General features: G+C 39.5%; 1 protein-coding gene across 1 annotated transcript in view; it reads left to right on the top strand.

The window, feature by feature from the left end:
* The window catches only part of GADL1 (glutamate decarboxylase like 1), a 162960-nt gene extending 157520 nt beyond the window's left edge, over positions 1-5440 (top strand). Inside the window, exon 15 of the mRNA XM_053668954.1 lies at positions 3819-5440. Within this exon, the coding sequence (XP_053524929.1) occupies positions 3819-3992 (174 nt within the window). The 3' untranslated portion in view covers positions 3993-5440. The remainder of the gene's footprint in view (positions 1-3818) is intronic.
* Positions 5441-14051: the final 8611 nt, after the last annotated feature.

Here is a 14051-nt window from a genome sequence, read left to right as displayed (position 1 = left end):
ATGCATGCTCCATTTAGGGATGCTCTTTGGATATTTACATTTGGTTTGTGCATATTTTCTTTCCCCTATGAGGATTCCATCCTGTGGGATTAGGGCTGTTTCTCTGCTGTGATCAGTGAAAGAGAATATCCAGGTTACCCAGCAATGGGTTGTGCCTGGAGCTTTATCACTCCACGGTGATGTATTTTTAAGTGCAAAGGTGATGAACTGGCAGTTAATGAGAATGGTCTGGATCCCTAGATTGCAGAAACATGAGTTCCGTTCAAATAAGCTTTAATTTGAGTTCATGGGGATCAGACATGTGAAGGCAGATTGCAAATTGTAAGGGGCTGGTAAAATATTTGTTAACAACAAGCAGCACTACTACCACAGTCTAATTTGTGGCAGAGCTTTAGTGATTATCAACCTTGGTGTTGCTCATGGCTTTCTTTACCCAATGAAGTATTCATAGACAAATAAGGCCTTCCCCTCTTGCCCAGGAGTAGTCACCTCTAGAAATTAATTTTATATTCATAAAATATGTGAGGTGTTGTCAAACCCTCACTTAATCGGTTCTCCAAGTCACGTAGATATTGTCATTTATTTATCATTTTTGAACATCAGTGACAAAATTTGGTCAAGAAGTTTTGTTCTTATGCCATTGTTTTGCCCATGGAAGAACACTCTCATGCCATGCTCTCAACAGTAATTTGAAGATCAGAAATATCTTTGTACTGAAATATTGAGGGGCCATCTTACTTTGACCTTTCTTGCTCACATCAGAAGATATTTCTGGTTTGCTTACAAGAAATGCAATTGAACAGATTTATTTTGAAGATTGCCTCATGGAAGCCTCTGACATGTTGATGAGCTGGAATCAAAATTCTAATGCTTTCCAAAGATAAGGCATGAAAATATCATTTGGGGGAAGAATAGAGGTATTGAAAAGCAAACAGAAATAGACAATGCAAATTAGACCTGAGCCAAGAACATGCCTGTTTTAAATTTCAAATCGGCTGTAGGCCACAGCCAGTTTTACCCTGAGTAACTAGAAGAGGAGAGAGAAGAAAAAGAAGGGAATTTTTATTCCCAAAAAGCAATCTGCAGAACCAAAATATGTAAACTCTAAAATGGATAGTCTGGAATTTCCCTGGCCAGATACTGGTCCCTGGTGAAGCACATCTTCCTAATACTGAGCAGCATGAGCAGTACTGTGTTTTTCTCCCGTATCTTCAGTTTATGTCAAGAGGCCTCTTGTTCTTTAAATCCGAAAGAAATGTGCTTTAGTTAGCAGCCTAAGTCACTCCACAGTGCTGCACAGCTCTCTGACCAAAAACGAGGATTTTGAGAGCCGTGAATAACAAATGTTGGGTTAGAAGTTTAAATCACATGTGCATGAACATACATGCACGTACACATACATATGTGCATGCACACACACCCATTCACACCCACACCAGAAACCCTCCTACCTAAGGAGGTGAGGATTGGTCAGTTCAAGCAAATAGTCCTAGAAAAGCATGTGGTACGTACATCACTTAGACATTTTAACTTAAAGCACCTCCACATGCCTTTATTCCTCCACCTTCTAATGGAAAGGCTTTTCTCCACCCTCCCCTACGAAGTGAAGATTTCCACATGCTTTTGAAAAGCAAGCAAGGCTTTTCTTGAGTAGAGATCTGATGATTAGTGGTTCTCCACTGTTCTTGCAGAAAATACACTTCAGAAATCACCTGTCATGTCCAACTCAGGTTTCTCTAAGTGGCACGAGGGCACCGACACCCGTGGAGTCATCTGTGCACAGAAGGCATCTGGACTCTGAATATTTTTTTTATAAAGCATTTACAGTTCTCCTGCCACACCTGACTTACAGCGGTGTTTAGCAGCCCCCCTTTATCTAGCCTTTCCAAGGGATTCCACTTAGTTTTCATGAAAGGCACTCTCTTTTTGCAATAACCTTTCATTTGCTTACATCTAATTTCACTAGATTTTATAATCCTAATAACGAGTGATACTTGCATAAAGCGCTTTGGAAGAAAACTCAACGGATGCTTGGAGCATTCAAAATCAAGTGTTTGCAACAGATACGGAGTTACCTACCAAGCTCCCCACTTTTCAGCATCTGCTGGACACTTGTCACTAAATTCTGCAAAAAGACTGGCAATGTTGTTTATTTAATCCTGGTTTTCTAATCTAAAAAGCTTGGAATAAAACTTGTGACACATTTCCAGGTAGTTATAGAACATGATGGTTCACATTTTTTCCCCTAACTTGACCTCTGACCTCATCGTTCTCTACAATTATTTTATTTTACACTCATAAAACAGTTTCTCTTCATGTTCTGTTAGACTAAAAGAGCTCCAATATTTTGCTAGGATGCCAATGTGATTGTGCTTAATAGGTGTTTGTTTTGCTGTTGTAGGCATAGTGCAGTCCATGTTTTGCAAGATTTATGTTCTAAGGTTAGCACATGAGGGATAATGTGCTTAGTTAAAATTATCCTTGAACATCCATCGAGAAAGCTGTGTGGCTAAGTCCAACCCATCATGTCTCCAGAGGTCTAGAAACCTATTTTTCCATCAGCTTTGAAATAGATCAAGATGATGTCAAGTGTCAAATTAAATAGTTTGGCATTTCTTCTGACAAAATGTAGGTATGTTTTAAGACTAGAGAGGTATGGATAGTCACACTTGGAGAGGGGCTCGGGGGAAGTGACATTTATACCTATCACCTAAGCAATTATAAAACACTTGGTGCCTAGTATTATTTATATATCTTTTCTCCCTTCTGGGTCTCACCTTTCTGAGCAAATGAAAACAGATACTCATGATGTTCCCCTTCCACATACTCAGGAGGATATGCTCAGAATCTTTTAGAATTAAAATAAAATGAAAATGGAAAAACCTTGCTTGCATTTCCAAGCCAGTAAGAGCTCACTCTTAATTTTTTTAAGTTGGCATTTCAGAAATGAACTTCACTATGTTACATGTTATAAGCTCATTCTTGGGTGGTCATACTGCTGATTTGAAAATGGACTCATTTTTCCCGTGGTTCTTAAAGTGGACTAATTTCTTCAAATATGAAACTTTTAGAGAAATTTGCGTGTATGGATTATCAAGGCCCATTCTTCTCATGTTAGCTGGAAATGTTTAAAGTACGGGCTTCCTAATCTTATTAGTAACTTGAGTGTTTATATTCACATATGTCCTATTAATAAACTAATAAACAGTCTTCAAAATAGACCTGCACGTAATACATTTATTAGTGTTTATCTTGGTAGTCTATCAATGCAGGGCTGTTATTTTGTGGGTTTTATCCCCATGTATGACTCTTTTTTTCTCAGGATGCCTGAACTGGAGTGTTTTTTTTTTTTTTAGTTCAGACAGCATTTGACACCTTTGAGACTGTGAGCCCTGAGGACACCTGGTTTGTTTTTAATGAGGCAGCATTGCAGAATGGTTTAGATTTCAGAGTAGGGGCTTAGGTGAGACTGCCTGGTTTTAAATCTTGACTCTCTCATTTACTGAGCACGGGACCTCGGCTATTCATGTGATCTACTCACCTCCACTTCCTCATCTATAAGTGCAAATATAAGTAGTAGTATCTCCCCATGGGGTTATTGTGAAGAGTAAATGAATTCATATATTCAAAGAGCTTTCATCAGTCCTCCTATGTCATAAGGTCTCAGTAGATTTTTATTGATGTCAATCTAGTTGTGTACATGAGAGTGGGACCCACACCAGCGGAGGCCCAGTAAACGTCAGATGACTGAGTAAAATGAGTTGTGATGCCTTGGTGTTCCGGTCTTTCACCTCTGCCCATCCTCTCCACCCATGCAGGTGGCCCCAGCCATTAAGGAGAGAATGATGAAGAAGGGAAGCCTGATGCTGGGCTATCAGCCCCACCGGGGGAAGGTCAACTTCTTCCGCCAGGTTGTGATCAGCCCTCAAGTGAGCCAGGAAGACATGGACTTTCTCCTGGATGAGATAGACCTGCTGGGTAGAGACATGTAGCTATGGCTTTCGGTCCCCCAGAGGCATGGGTTCTGTCCCAGAGAGGGTAACAGATCCAGTCTGGGGCACTTAGGGGATTCCAGCCCTTCTGGTGAGAAATAGGAAACATACCCCATCCAGGCCCAGCAAAACCAAAATGCTAAGTGAATAGTGTTAAGGACTCTAGCTGCTTGGGCATTACAATTGCTATAAAAGAGGAAGTGAAAGATGCATTTCTCAAAGATTGTCCCTGGGACAAAGAATTGAAGAGATTAAGAAGTACCAGGTGGTGCCTGGAATCTAAGCTTTCATTGCTCTCTAAATGATGTATAAATTAATTGTTTAAAGCAGAGTTTCTTAAAGTGAGGTCCCTGGACTAGCAGCGTGAGCATCACTTCACCTGAGAAACTTGTTAAATATGCAGATCCTTAGCCCCGCCCCATACCTCCTGAATCAGAAACTCTGGCAGTAGGACCCAGTCTTCTTCCTGTGTTTTAAGGAACCCTCCAGGTTCTCCTGAGGCAAGGTAAGATCTGAGAACTAGTAGTTTAGTGAAACTTTATAATGACTGCATAGTCACTTTGATGTTTTGCCAACAAAGGCATATCTAATATTTCAGTGGTCCCTGAGCTAGTCTTTGAAAATATATGTAGCTGTGGCATCGGGAGCAAAAATGTTTAGATGCATCAGAAGTATATCCAAGCTGCTGTTCAAAAGAGAAGCTACACACAATGCTTACTTTATAAAGATTTATTCAGGGTAAATGCTTATTCTCAAAAGTTGAAATTAACCATGATCTATTCTAGATTACTTAAGAGATAAGGATAAAAGACAAACACTTTGTGGCATGGTCCTTTAAATCAAAGCAATAATCTTAATTCACGTCCAAAGATCACTGTGTCATCTGCTCAGCGTAGATATTAGACATATATGTCTCTAACTTATGTACCTCTTTGAGCTTGAGGGGGCCGTTTCTTAGCTCGCACTTTGCTTGTTGAAAATAATCAGAATGAAGTCCACGATGATACAACATTCCCTTTCTTAAGCTTTGAAATATTGGTGTAGACTAATAAGTGATTCACATTGAGCAGAGAATCTGGGAAGGCCTTTCAAACACCTCCTCCATTTCCCCTGGGGGTAGGTGACAGTAGTTCTATCTCTTGTCCTGCTCCTAGAATTCTGGAAGAAGCTTATTTGACTAAACGACAAACACAATTTAGAGGTGCGGTTGCAGAGTTCAACTACGTGAAATTATGAATATAATTAGAACTCTGACTAAGAAGGCAAATGGTTGAAGTGTTCAAATATTAGACTTAGTACATTCGATATCCTTCTCATAATCCATCACTGGCTTGTGCTGTTCAAATTTTGGAGAGTAAAAATCAGATAATGTACTCTTTGCTTTTATTCTGTAGTTTCATTTTGGGGTATGTGGTTTCTTTAATATCTCCACTGGTCAAAGAATTACTTCAATTTCTGGTGATAGGTATTTGTGTACTTGTTTTGCATTTCTTATTGCCTTTTATTTTAATATCTTTATAAAATGTTCCTGAAAGTAATGTTTGAATTCATTTGGGTTTCATGAAATAAAAAGCAACATTAGCACATACTTAGTATTGTTTTTTTCCTGTCATTTCCTCTTTACTAAACTGTATCAATACAATTTAGAAGTGATTTGGGCTCGGTTGGCATTTTAGCCATTTAGAGTAGTCGGTTGAAAGCAGATTTTGAGTTAATACCTTGGATTCAATGGAAACAGCAGTTGCAGCAAAGTGTGGACTTGCCTGTTGTTTCATCTTTCTTCCTCTACGAGGCAAGCCATGGAAACTCAATAGCCACAGCTCAGCTTCAGCTGTGCCTTTTTTGAGAGAAAAAAGTTCTTGATCAATCAAAACAGCTGCTACCAGGTAGTCTAAAAATTCCATTTTGTTCTTAAAATGTCAAGATACACAACACAAGTAGGTATTGACTGAGTGGACAAGAACAACTTTTCGATAAAAGGTTAATTTTAACTCACCCACTCATTAAACACATGGATACTTGTGCTCCCGTGTTCTGGGCAGTTATCTCGGAGCTGAGGACATGCAGTGAATAAAGCAGAAAAAGTCCTGGCTCTTCCGGAGCTTTCAGTCCAGTTGGGGCAGCCAATCAACAAGTAAATGTGTAATGAGTCAGGTGATAATAAGTGTCTCGAAGAAAAATTAAAGAGAGTAAAGAGAGTAGGAGAGAGTGGGTGAGCTATTGGAGAAAAGTGGGTTAGGCAGGTCTCTCCATAAGGTACCATTTGAATGGAGACTAAGGAAGTAAGGGGGAGAATCATGTGGGTGTCTGGGGGAAGGGTGTTCCAGGTGGAGGGTGCGGTGAGCTAAAGACTTGAGGAGCTGCGATCATGATACTTCAAGGACCAACATGAGGTAAGCTTGGCTCAGGCAGAGGGAACCATGGGGTAAGAGGGAAACAAAGAAATATCTGGTGGGCTTTGCAGGTGGGGACTTAGAGTTAAATGGCGACACTTTAGGAAGTTTGAAGAAGGTGCTGAGTGATTCAACTTACAGTTTTTTATTTTATTATTATTTTTATTGAGTTTATTGGGGTGACATTAGTTGAAAAAATGTACAGGTTTAAAAGATACAACTCAATAAATGTATAGTTCATCATCTGCACATCATATTGTGTACCCAGTGCCCCAAGCAACGTCTCTTAATGTCCCCATTTCCCCCCCTTTGCCCACCTCCACCCCACCCCCCTTTCCCTCTGGCCATCACCACACTGTCATCTGTGTCTATGTGTTATGTATGTATGCTTTTTTGTGAATCCCTTCACCTTCTTTCATCTAGCCCCTCAACCCTCCTCCCCTCTGACAATGGCTCAGCAATTAATGTAGGCTGATAAAGTTTGATTCCATTTTCACTGTTTGGAGCCTAGTTCAAGTCTGTCCAGTTCAAGCTGAGCAGGGCCAGTACTGCCCCATCGAGAGATAGACTGATCCAACTTGAAAGGTCTTGCTCTCATTAGCTCAGAGTTAATTTTGAATGCAAAAAATTTAGATTAACTTTAACCTCTTCAGGATCCGTTTGATTCTTCTTCATTTAAATTGGTCTCAACTCATCTAATATCATTTCAACTGACATGATTACAGTTTGAGGCAATTTTATGTCTGTCTGCTCTGATCATATCCCATTTGAGTGCCCTTGATCTTGTGGAAATTCATTCCAACCATTTAGAACTGGTTTGATTTGTTCTGTACAGTTTAACTCAAGGAAAATTGGATGAAACTTGCTTAATACAACTGGATACATAAAAAAAAGCCCCCTTTTCAGGAAGCTCCTGGCTTTAGGGAATTCAGTCTAATAGAAGCAATACAGTGAAGGGAACTCTTGACCAGCTCTTCGAAGAAAACTCATCAAACATCACGAAGGAAACCCCAGGTTAAATTAGACTAAACCCCAGGTTAGTCACAAGTGAAGAAGATTGAGACCTCTCAGTCCTGTTTTTCACTTCCTCCTTAACTGCATGCAACTGAGCAAATAAAGCTTGGGTACCCATACCCTTAAAATAAAAAGACCATGCCATGGGAGAAAAAAGGAGAGTGTGAGTACAGTGACCAAAAGTGGAAAAAGACTACAGATTTTCTGTTTATTTAACCCAGTCATTCTGAGGCTGTAACAATTCTCATGGCCACTTTCCGTGAGTTTGAGGATCCTCTGATGCAGAAAACTGAGGATGAATGTAACAGTAGCTAACATTTACTGAGTCCATACTTCATGCCAAGTTCTAGGCCAGCTGACACATTTACATGGTTTTATTCCGAGAACTTCATCAGGTGGGTGTTGTTATTATACTCATTTTACAAATGAGGAACCTGAGGCTCAGATAGTTTAGTAAGAAGATTCTCCAAGGTTGTCAGACTGCTGAGGGGTGGATCTGAAAGTGAAATCTAAATCTGCATTGCCCTGAAGCCTAAGTGCTAAACTTCTTTTCTATAACTATATGGAGATGAAAGAGCCAACTTGGACTAATCCTAGCAATCTGAATATGTCTGGCATCCCACAGGTACTTAGCAAAGAAAAGAATTGAGAACTAGCTTGGCCACAGAGGACAATAACAATATCATACTGCAACACCCCCTTTTCCAAACCAGAATATAGAGATGTTCTTGTTGGCTTTTTGTCATTGAAGTTGGAGGGCAGCAGGATAAAGAGCCTTTGGGTTGAAATATTCAGAAATACTAAGAAATTTTAACAGGGACCACAGTGGAAGTCAGAATATTTTCTGACTAGTTAACCATTGCTTGCTTTCTCAGACCTTTCACAGTTGCACAACCTATTTGCAAATGCTTACCTGACATTTCCACTTGGGTATCTCAAAGACACCTTAAACACAGCCTGTCCAAAACAAACTCATGCTTTCCTACTGCAAACCCCACATATGATTTCAAACCCATTTCTTTAACCATGCTTCCATCTCAGTCAATGATGTCATTTGCTATCTAGTTTAACAATGCACAGTCCAAAACTTATGCTTGACACTTCTATTACCTTCTCTCCCCCACTGTCTAATCTGTTAGTAGGCCTTGTTGGATTTACTTCCAAAACACATCTCCAGTCCAACCACTCAGCCCATCTTCATCGTCATGTCCCAGTTCTAAGCTGCTATCACCTCTCCTCTGGTCTATAGCAATAGCCTCCTTACTGCCACCATGCAGTGATGTGAAGGATTCTGGGTTTTGTCTACTCCGCTCACCAAACTGCAATTAGATTAAAACACAGAACTGATCCAATCTCTCACTTCCTCAGAAACTCTCAAGGACTTTCTCTTTGCTCTCAGGATTGACAACTGCCAGCTTTGCAAAAGACCATCAGAAAACCTACTGGTCAAGCAATGCTAATGAGCCCTGCTGAGCTCGGGAGAGCATTGCCCTGAAAGAATCTTCATGCTGTCTCACAAGGCGAACTTGGAGCAGGGCACTTGCAGGCTCAGGTCTGTGCTCAGGGGGCTTACGATAGGTCTTTTGAGGCAAACTGACCGGGACACAGTTCATCATGTAATAGTTGAGGATCGGTGGGCACCGTGACACAGGCCCTGATTAGTAAATTGTGTGATAAGCGAGCTGTTTCTGCAGGTGAGCACTCTTTTATCTTGATAGGAGAGATGAGCCAAGTGTTTGTCTGGATAAATTGGTTGGCAGGAACTTGCTAATGCAAACAGTAAAGTTATTCACTGATTTACAGTGTTAACTTTGTGAACGAGAATCTCCTGAAGCAAACAGTTAAATCATGTTGATGTACGTGATCTCAGGCCTGATAGGTAAGCTATACAGAGGCAAGTGATTTCAATTGTCAGGATGAAGATCAAATTCTGCAAGTGGCTGCCAAGGCCCAGCCTCCTTACAACTCCCATAGAGCGTAGGATTATGTTCTGTTCTCTCCCTCCTGCTGAGGGTCAGAAAAATGAGTCTTATTTCAGATCTCCCCCTGCCTCTTTACCCCGCATGTCAAAACCTTGGGACGTAGTACTCCCTCTTTCTAGAATGCTATTTCCTCCCTCACCCAACTAAATACCTGCTCACTGTTCATATTTCAGCCGGACTCTCAATTCCTCAGAGATGGGTTCTCTGCCTGCCCTGCACCTATGCAAAGGGGCCCTGCACTAATATAAGTTCTCTATAGTTTTCTTAAAATATATGTATTGCCCTTTGAAATTATATTCTCCATGTATTTTTAAAATTGAGATACAACATCCATGGGAGATTTAGCACATAATCATCACTGAATAAATAATTGTGAAAATAAGGAAGGTTGGCAGCAGGGTAGATTAATTTGTTTTTGGAGATAACTTCTTTATTTAGGGAAACACTTGGATACATAAAGGTAAAACAACTAACTCATGTCTTAAAGAAAACTCTAAGTAACCTTTAATTTGAAGACATAAGCTACAAAATATGGTATTGAATGTTCGGGTTAGAAAATGTGCCCCTGAAGAAAAAAAGAAGTGTTTCTCCTTAAAAATGAATTTTGATTTGACTTGTCACAGGAAAAAAAATCTTTGGAGTAGTTTGACTTTGATCTCTAAATATTTGCTCACAAGAAGGTAAGACTAGAGCCATAACTGCCTTAAGTCATCACAAGTCGTAGGTTGGTTAACATTTCACTAACATTACCTAGAGTAGAGTCATATTCAAAATACTCTGTAATTCTGACTGGTAGCTGATAACAATGTATGACACATTTAGTTCAGACTATGACTCCTGTGGATGGTTAGTTCCAAACAATTTTTATTCTGTTATTTGAAGGCTTTGCTGTTTCTTTGTGTAGGTCATATTCTGCTGGAGACCAAGGGACAAGAGGCTTATTGAGCCCTAATAAAAACACAGAGGCTCTATCTGCAGGTGGAGTTTCTCTTTGCACTGGGCTGGGTGGGGAGGGGATGAGAAATGGGTGCTTGACTCCTACCGACTCCTTCCCTTGCTGCTCTTGTAACAGGACCCTACAGCCAATTGTAAGAACCTGTGCTGAATCTAAAACAATGTCTTCCAAGCACACCTAACTCATCACGTGAACTGAAATTTTAGCTGAATGATGAGATCGAGTGTTCAGGAACCCAAACATGTTTCTCTAAGGCCTCTGGGACTTATGTTTGTAGAGGGGAGTTTTCTCATCCTAGGACCAGCAGCCCCAACATAGTCTTTAATGACTGTTTTCCTGGAGCCTGTGGGTAAGTTTTGGTATTTCTCACATCCTTAGGGGAGAGGCCCGGATGCATGACTTCCAGAGAGGTTTTAAATATGTGTTATAAAGACTTGCTGGTCTGCCACATAAGAGCACACATGTTCCTCCCGTTCTGCTATGCAAATTGTAAGGATCTGTTTAGGACTCTCCACTGTCTTCAGGCTGTGATGTCCATTATAGTTGTAGCCACGAAACAAAGTCTGGGCAGGAATTTCTGCATCACTTCTCCTGATGGGAGCAATGAAGGGTAAAAAGAACAGATCCTGGAGATTACACCTAATCAGATTATGTGGTACTTGGGCCTGTTCCATTCCTCCTGTGGCTAGCTAAGTCACTGGAAAACCACTCACCTGCTTAAAACTGCATATTTATGCTGTAGCACTGTGTCACCTCCCTGCTTTGGTGTGTGTTGTAAGATCTTGTAAATGTAGATTTAAGGTAAAGACTCTTCTCCTGGCCTGTGTGTGTGTGTGTGTGTGGTGATAGACGGAGGTTGGTTTATAGGTTGGAGGCTAGTGGTTATAGGGATGGAGCCAGCTTGATGAAGATGCCAGCCAGGTGTTGGCAGCAGGTGTGAGTTCTCTAAAGCCAGGAAGAGAGTAGGAGATTTTAGCTCAAGTGCAATGGTCCAGCAGCAGCAGCATGCTCTATACCTTGGGAAAAGCATGGCTTGAACACTAGGAGAGGCCAAACCTAAACAGTAAATTCCAGATATCAGAGATGGAGGTTTAAGTCAGTATTCAAAGCCTGGCAGTTAGAGCTGTGAAGATTTCACTTCTAAATGAGATCAAGTTGCTATAAAGGTAAGCGACCTGAATACTAGCTGATGCTTGCGTTTCATCTTTTCAAATCAGCAACATAACATATGTGATGTGTATGTGGATTGCACTATTCTAAAGGGCCAAATCAGGATGTACTGTTTTGAGTGAAGGTATTTGTGGATGTCTTTGATTCTGACTAAATGGAAAAATGGTTGCTATTACCAGGGCAAATTGAAGGGGAGCTAGTTTGGCAGGCAGGGGGGTGAATCTGATTTTGGATAAGCAAGTAACTTCCAACAAGAGGAAAGGAATACAACTCAGAAAACTGAAATATGCTAACAATGATAAATTGCCATTGCGTACAAAAACAAGAAAAACTGGGTCGCTCCTTTGCTAACTCCTATTTTCAAACAGGTGCCTGGTCATTAGGAGCGAATGATCGGCAGTCATTCTGCTGTTGCTGACCTGTAGTTCTCCTCTAGCTGAGTGTTGTTTACTAATAACTGAATGGCTTCCAGCCTTGGATCTGGTCCAATCTACATGGATTGTCTTTGGTTCTTATTTCCAAATGAGGAAAGATCCAATGAATGTTTATCAAAGAGTGTGCTGAATTAAGAATAGGAGCTGTGTGTTTGGGTGACTTTGGACCCCGCTAAGAGCTTGACTGAGTGCTGGTGGCTTCCTTAATTTGAAGAGCAATTGCCTCTGAAATCTCTCTCTGTCTTTTTCATCAAAATAACTCTTGCACTCTGAATAAGGAGGGAAATGTACACAGCAACAGTTACTCTGGATGACAAGAGCCAAGCACATTCTAGATCTAATAGACAACCTAGACATTTGGCGCCATCTAGTCTAATGGCCTCCTTGTTTGATTACTTTAGCATGTGATTTACACTCCCTAGCAGTTAATATGAATAAATTAGATAGACATCTACATAGATGGATCTAGGAGCATAAGCTTAAGTAAAACAAAAAGAGGGGAGTAGAATACATACTGAGTTCTATTTATATAAAGTAAAAAGGATATAACATAGACGGTAACACTAGATTGTAGCTACATGTGTAGGTGGGAAGGATCCACGTTTAAGCCATAAAGGGGTGGACTCTGAAAAATCATAGGAACTGGGAACTAAGTATAGTTCCATAGATGGCAATGACATGTAATGTTTGGTTTCTTTTTCAAAAAAAGCTAATTTCTGAATTAAACATGATGATACACATTTATTACCTCTGAATATATGGTACAGGCCTATGTATGTGCCAAACTTTTAATCTTTTTCCTAATAAAGTAACTTAGGTTGAAAAAAATGTATGAAAAAAGCCAAGTAAACAACAGCCACGAAGAGCTATCATATTTCTTAAATCTGGAAATGAAAAGTATATACATTAACTAGAAGTAACATCATCTGGCAGAAATCTGGATAATGGAGCAAACAGTCCAGAAGTAGTTTCTATTTCAGGGACAAATTGATTGTGTCCTTAAGGCAGTAGCACAAGTCAATTCTAAACGAAGAAAGTCCCTCACCCTCCTGCCCACATTAAATGATATTGGTGCACCTGTTTACCAAACAAAAAACAGATAGATGACCTTCCTCAAGCCCACACCATATACCTGAATACATGTAGAGAGAATATATAATTAAGTCTTAAAAAATAATGCCATAGAAAATCTTTAAGAAAATAGAATGGGATATTTACTGGATCTTTGCAAACACAATTATTTTATGAATATGAACAGAATTCATAAGGAAATAGGGTGATTTAATTTTGTTTTAAAATGTGGATGTATTAAGTACACATTAACAAGAACTAAAGGCAAATAAAAGCTGGGAAAGTGTTAGGGGCAAATATTATTTATAAAATTATTTAGGTGCAATAGATAAGCATGTAAAGAACATGACATGATTCTCAGCAGTAAAACCACAGTTTTGAAACAGATATGTGGAGAGAACATTTAACCTTTTAATGAACAAAGGAAATACAAGTAATAACAATAATGATGTATAATTATGGAATATTAAATTAACCAAGAGTGGTAATTTGCAAAGCTGGTGAGTGCACCGTGAGGTACATGTTCTCAGTTATTGTTGGTGGGAATAAATACAGAAACAATCCTTCTGAGAAAGAATTTGGCCAGTGATTCAAGAACCATAAAAATATCCACAACTTCTTGTCTGTCTTAAAAAATGTACAAGTACCAACTTACACAAAGATATTAATTGTGGCAATATTCATAATGCTGAAAAATGGAAAATGGGAGACAATTTAACAGAGATCAATGCAAGAATGATAAGTTAACAATCATAGATACATGTGTTAGACATAAAATATTTTCAAACAGGGTAAAATTTTTATACTTTCCAGGATTCTTTTCAACTTAATATTAGCTCACTCATAGTAGTCTATAATAACTTGTCTATGTGATTATCCTCTGCCTGTAATTTAATCACCCCTGTATTATTGACAGTTAAAATTTTGAATGGTTACTATTTGAGTTTAAATTTAGGGTTAGCCCTTCAAGAAATCATGTTTAATATCTGTAATGAAGATTTATGCCTTGCGAGTGATTTAATTTCTTGATACAATGCATG

This window comes from Artibeus jamaicensis, unplaced genomic scaffold, assembly GCF_021234435.1.
Source record: "Artibeus jamaicensis isolate MK-2021 breed Jamaican fruit bat unplaced genomic scaffold, CSHL_Jam_final contig_519, whole genome shotgun sequence".
NCBI lineage: Eukaryota > Metazoa > Chordata > Mammalia > Chiroptera > Phyllostomidae > Artibeus > Artibeus jamaicensis.
This window is presented reverse-complemented; position numbering and strand designations above follow the sequence as displayed.